Raw genomic sequence first — 5,819 nt, 5'->3', positions numbered from 1 at the left:
CCCGCCGCCACTCTGCTCAGTCAGGGAGCCCGTCTGCCAGAACCAGGCAGCCTTCTGAGGCTACCTACAGAGCAAGTGCATTCCTTGGGGAGAGAACTTTCTAGGCAAGGCGAGTCCTCAGTCTTGAGCGCTCAGTTGGGGAGGGGCAGAAGACCCAGGCTCAAGGACGGCTGGGGCCCTGCCTGACCCACTCTCCCCAGCGCCCTGTGGTTAGCTTTGGCTGTGCCGGCTACGCCAGTCCTCGCCGAGAAGGCAGCTAAGAAGCACACCTGGCCTCCGGGCCTCTCTGCCGCCCACACACCCAGGCTTTGGGGGCCAGGCACAGGCTGCGGCCCCCACGATCTGGCTGGCATCTCTGAAGGCAGCAAGGAGGCTGTGAGGGGTCAGGCCCACTGTCCTCCATGCCCCTAAGCGTGGACAGAGCTTGTGCAGAGGCTGAGGCACCAGAGTCGGCAAGGGGGAAGACAGGAGAGCAGGAAAGAGCAGGGCGGGGGGTGAGGACCACTTCCCTTCTGGACAGAGGGAGGAGGCCTGGCCCTACCCCGGGTCAACCACCAGCCCTAGCCAGGCCCTCTGCACAGGGCACCAGGTGGCACCGAGCTGAGCCCAGCAGGGCAGCTGCCCCCCCCCGCCCCCCAGCTTGGCAGCCAAGGGCTTCCAGAGCCCTGTCCCCACTCAGCTCCTTCCCCGACCGCACAGGGCCTTCTCAGCTGCAGGGCAGGCTCAGGAGGACGGAGATTCCTCGAGTGCCATGGGCTGCTGGTGCTCTGGAACCTTCCGGAGGGTCTAGAAACCACTGTGTCGCAGCCCTGGGTGTCTTCCTCCCCCACTGTCCCACAAAGGGCCACCTCTGGCCCACCCTTAGGAGAGTCTCTGCTGGCCCTGGGCTCGCCGACAGAGGGCTCAGGGAGCTGGTGTCCCGGTGCAGGAGCAGAGCCAGCCTGTCCTGGGAACGCGTGCTCAGAGTCCCGCCAGCAGGAGTCTCCGTGACGGTGTGTGGACTGGCCTGTCCTGTCCACGGTGCCTCTCACCCAGAGATGCACTTGTCCCCCAGGGCCATCTGAACCCTGGTGACACGTTCAGCTGTCACGCCTGGGGAGGGACACCCCACAGTGCGCAGGGCGGCCTGCCCTGACGGGGAACGAACAGCAGCCAGGTGCCAAGATCGGGAAACCAACAAAAGCCTCTGTAACCGCGGGGTGTCCTCAAGGAGGGTCGGGAGGTAAGGGCCCAGGCCCGGGCTGGACAGACCACCGTTCACTCCTGCCCGGGACGAGCCACACAGCGAGGGTGAGGGTTCGAGCAAGGGGGCCGAGCCGCTGCCCCCACCTCTCCAGACCAGGGCAGACAGGCTCTGCACGTTACACGGCCCCGGGGAATCCGGGCGTTCGGTACCACCAGCTCCGGGTTGCTGCAGCCCCAGAAGGCCTCCCGGCTTTAGGGCCATCTCCCTGTAAGCCCTGAGACGGACAGACGGACGCGGACGCGAGGCCGCCATGGGGCTCCTGGGGCCCTCTGGACTCACCTGTCCGGTGGCCTGGCCTGAGCCGTCCGAGCACACGAACTGCACGAACTCCTTGAGCGAGTCCTGCCCGTGGTGGTGGTGGTAGCGGATGGTCGGGTGCGTGAAGTACGGGCTCGACTGCTGGATGATGGACGTGGAGGGGAAGTGCAGGGCCGACGCCGTGGCCCGGGGGCTCCCTGTGCGCGGGGCGGGGAGGAAAGGGCGTCAGGCTGAGGAGGCGGCCTGTGCGGGGTGGAGGGGCGCTGGTGGTCGGAGGGCGGAGGAGCCTCAGGGAGAGCGAGAAGCGGCTGGGATGGGAGCAGGGCGAGGCGGGCGAGGCCCGGACTCGGGCACAGACGTCAAGGCGACACGAAAGAAACCTCAGTCGTCCACACTGAGGACGTTTTTTGGTTTTTTTTTTTTTTTTTTTTTTTTGAGAGACTTGTTAAAGGGTCATGTGTGCTTACTGGAGACACAGAAACGGTGAGAAGGAAAGTGAGAAATCGCCCCCCGGGGAGATGGTCATGTTGCAATCCCTTCTCCTCCATTCTCCTCTCGGGATTACGAGCATCCGTGCACACGCGCCCGGTGTGAGTATTAAGCGCCAGGTCCGGGACTCGGACCACATTCGTCCATGTGGGAGTCCAGCACCTTAGCCACTACGTCCGACCGGCCCGTCGGTGACGTCTCACTGCGATACACATTGAAGTAAATGGGGGCCAGGCGGTGGCAGAGCAGAAGCACCTCTGGCCCCACAGGGAATGTCCTTGGTTCCCATCTGAAGACCTCCCTGGACACGCTGGCTGTGCGGGTGTGCCTGTGACCAGGGCAGGCTGAGGCTGGGGGTCGGTCCCCTGCTAAAGGGGCCTCTCTCTGTCTCACTCAAGAAACAATAAATAAACTTAGACACCTACTAACGGTGCCAGTCCTGTAGCGCAGCAGCTAAGTGCTATGCAGAGAAAGCCAGATCCCACATGGCCGACCATGGTTTGAGTCCCAGCCCCGGGAGCTTGAAAAACAGGCTGGGTATGTGAATGGGCGGAGTCTGGAGGGGCTGGAGAAATGGGGGAGGGCCTGCAGAGAGACCTCGCACCTCTGGGGGAGGTGTGCTTTCTCTCTCTTCCCCACTCCTCTCTCTCTTAAAATACGCCCTCTGGCCAAACAAAAAAGAAAGAATCAAACTGGCGAACTAGGGCGCACGGACAGCTACTTGCTTTTTTTAAAATTATTTTTTATTTAACTTTAATTTATTTTTAATTTTTTTTTTAATTTATTTTTAATTTTGACCAGAGTGAGAAAGCAAGTCACTAGGTCCAGGACCCGAACAGCCACGTGGGAGCCCGCCCCCCTTAGCCCCCATGCCCCCTGCCGATCTGCCACCGGCTTTTTTTTTTACCAATTATTTAACTTTATTATCATTATTATTTTCCACTTTGATCAGAGAGAGACAGAGAGAAAGAGAGAGGAAGTGAGAAAGCAAGCCACCAGGTCTGAGACTTGAACCGTGGTCGGCCATGTGGGAGTCCAGCGCCTTTAACCACCATGCCGCTTGCCGCCTCACGCCACTGGCTTTTATAACTAAAGTTTGATGAGAGCCAGCGCTGGAATTAGAGTGAGGCAGGTGAGACAGGGCCCTGCCACAAGATGGATCTTGTCTTTGTTTAAAATGATCTAAAACGGGACCAGCAGATGGTGTACGGTTATGTCACTAGACTCCCATGTGGCTGACCCGGTGGTTTGAAACACGCCGGGCGCGTGTGCGTGCGTGCCCGAGATCCTGAGAGGAGCACGGAGGAGAAGGGATTGCGGCGTGGCCATCCCCCCCGCGGGTGAGTTTTCACTTTCTGTCTCTCTCTGTCTCTCCGGTGAGCACACATGCCGTACAGTAAAAAGCCTCTCTCTAAAAAAATTAAATAAGCAAAATGATCTAAAATGCTGACATTTGCTTGTCGTAACCCCCTTTTCTTTGCAATCACTTTGATTTTTCAAAATGTTCCATGGAAGTATTATTTTCCTCGATGACTGAGTCTCTGGACCCCCTGACGTCCTTTGTGGGGGTGGGCACCTCACTCGCCTGCCTGGCCCAGGCCCTGGGTGGGTGTGGGGGTGAGGCCCAGAGGAGGCCGACGGTGTCCCGGGGCTCGGAGTGGAGACACGCCCAGGTCTGTGCACCCCGCCACGCAGGCTGCGTCTGTGTGCTCAGCCGCGTTACCGCCACGCACGTGCCCTTGTACACGCGACTGCCACCCCGGCGCAGGCCCCAGCTCTTCCCCTGGCCGAGTCCTCCCCCTCCCGCCTGTTTCCAATCAGCTCGCTCTTGCTCTCGGTTTCATTAGGAGGCTGAGGAAACTTGGCTTCTCTCTGGAGTTCATAAAAGCTGAGTGGGAGCCAGAGTGGGGCCTGCCGCTCTCCTGCTGCCTGTGCAGGGGCCGCGGCTCCCCGCCCCCACGCTGCAGTCACCACGCCCTGCCCCAGTGCAGGCTGTCTCTGGGCTTCTGGCCAGGAGGCCCCGCGAGGAAGCCGGGAGGTGGACCTCCCCGTACTCGGCGTCCGACAGCAGGGCCAGGAGATGGCAGTGGACGCAGGGCCACGCCGGAAGAAGACTGGGCCTCTCGCTGTCAGAGAGATGCCAGGGCGGGGAGGAGAAAAGTGATGGGGAGGGGCTCAGCTCCCAGAGCCTCCTGCCTCATCAGCTCCTGGAAAGATCTAGGCGTCTGACCCTGAACCCTCGCCGTCAGTGACACGGGAGATTCAGGGTGGCCCCAAGGCAGCAAGGGGGGCAGCTTCTCTCCTGGAGGGCAGTCCGGGCACCGCCCATCCCCTAAGCCCAGCCCTTCAGTTCCAGAAGTGGGCAGGGAGGCCCAGGTCTCTGTGGGGGCCGGGATCCTCCGTGCCCCACGCTAACTGCTACCCCGGCTCGGCTGTGCTGGGAAACCAGGCCCGGCCCAGCAGAGCAGGAGGGAAACCCCAAGGAGGACAGAGGGCAGGAGCGTGTGCCTTCCGGCCCACCCTGGGGTGCGAAAGGAGAATGGGTCCTAGCGGGCCGGAGGCGGCGTCGGCTTGAGGCACAGGCATGCACACACGCACACGCACACGCAGGCTCCACGCGTGAGCACAGGCAGTGAGAAGCGAGTGCAGAGGGTACTCAGGGACCAGGTGAGCAGGCCCAGGCCCGGACATGGCCGGGCGAGGAGGTGCCACTCTGGAGGGAGGCCCACGCCCATGCCTGCCGCTGTCGCCCCCGGCCCTCACCTGGCCAGCTGCCCCGGGCATCAGGCCGTCTCCCCGCCACCTCCCTCCAGGCCCCGGGTTCTCACCTGGTCTGACTCCAGCAAGCACAGGCAGCGGGTGGTGGGTGAAAGCCATGCGCGGGGAGCTGCCCTGAGAGGAGAGGGCGCTGCAGAAGTCCAGCTTTCCTGACTTCTTTAGAGAAGCCGGGCCTGGGGGGAGGAAGCAGCGACATGGCAGGTTTAGCGGCAGGGCAGGCAGGGCGGGCAGGCGGGAAGGAGGGAAGCCGGCAGCTCTGCTCCTTCTCTTCTCGGCCCCCACCTGGTCACCCCTTCCTCGCTGCTCCCTGTCCCCACCCCCAGGCTCTGTGAGCAGGCCAGGCAGGGATGCTTCTCACAGGAGAGGGCACCAAGGGGCAGCGTGTACTGAGCAGGCATGCACGGGGTAGGGTGTACCCTGCTCACCAGCAGGGATCGAATGAAAGGGTGGGCTACAGGAGGACCCAGAGAGCCACCCCGAGTGCCAGGGAGGGTGGGCAGAGAGGCAGAGGGAGGGGTAAGCCTCAGGGACAGGCTGGGGTCTGGGCCTGGGCTCTGAGCGTGGACGTTCTGTTTGGGGGAAGGCAGGGCTCCCTTTGGGAAGGGACAGCACAGTCAGGTCTCACAGGAAGGATGTGGTGTCCAAGACAACTGGGAAAGGCCAGAGAGGGCCCTGGGGCACAGGTGGGGGAAAGGACCCCCCCCTAGGAGACCCCGAGGCTGGGCTGCCACAGGACAGGTAGTTTCGGTAGCTGTTCAGCCCATGGAGCCAGAGGTGGCATTTGGAAGGAGCTGGACACGAACACCTTGTCTGAGCTCTGCCTCTGCCCCGTGGGCACGGCCTGCCAAGACAAGCCAGTGACCCCAGGTTGGGCCCAGGCTGGGCGGGGTCAGGTGGAGTCCGGCAGAGCTCTGAGCTGCCATCTCTCAGCTTCAGACAACAGATCACAGCTAGGTAGGGGTGGGGGCTGCAGAGCAGAGCAGTCAGAGCTGCCTCCTCCACTGCAGGGGGAGAGGCGGGGGAAGGGCGGACTCCCAGCCGCCAGCAG

The 5,819-nt window shown here is 62.3% G+C and overlaps 1 protein-coding gene across 1 annotated transcript in view; it reads right to left on the bottom strand.

The window, feature by feature from the left end:
• NFIX (nuclear factor I X) overlaps positions 1-5,819 on the bottom strand; it is a gene marked incomplete in the record, with an annotated part of 69,602 nt that overhangs the window by 12,362 nt on the left and 51,421 nt on the right. The window contains 2 exon segments of the mRNA XM_014592630.2: positions 1,526-1,701; positions 4,822-4,944. Of these exon segments, the coding sequence (XP_014448116.2) occupies positions 1,526-1,701; positions 4,822-4,944 (299 nt within the window).

This window comes from Tupaia chinensis, unplaced genomic scaffold (assembly GCF_000334495.1).
Source record: "Tupaia chinensis unplaced genomic scaffold, TupChi_1.0 Scaffold138060_1, whole genome shotgun sequence".
NCBI lineage: Eukaryota > Metazoa > Chordata > Mammalia > Scandentia > Tupaiidae > Tupaia > Tupaia belangeri.
This window is presented reverse-complemented; position numbering and strand designations above follow the sequence as displayed.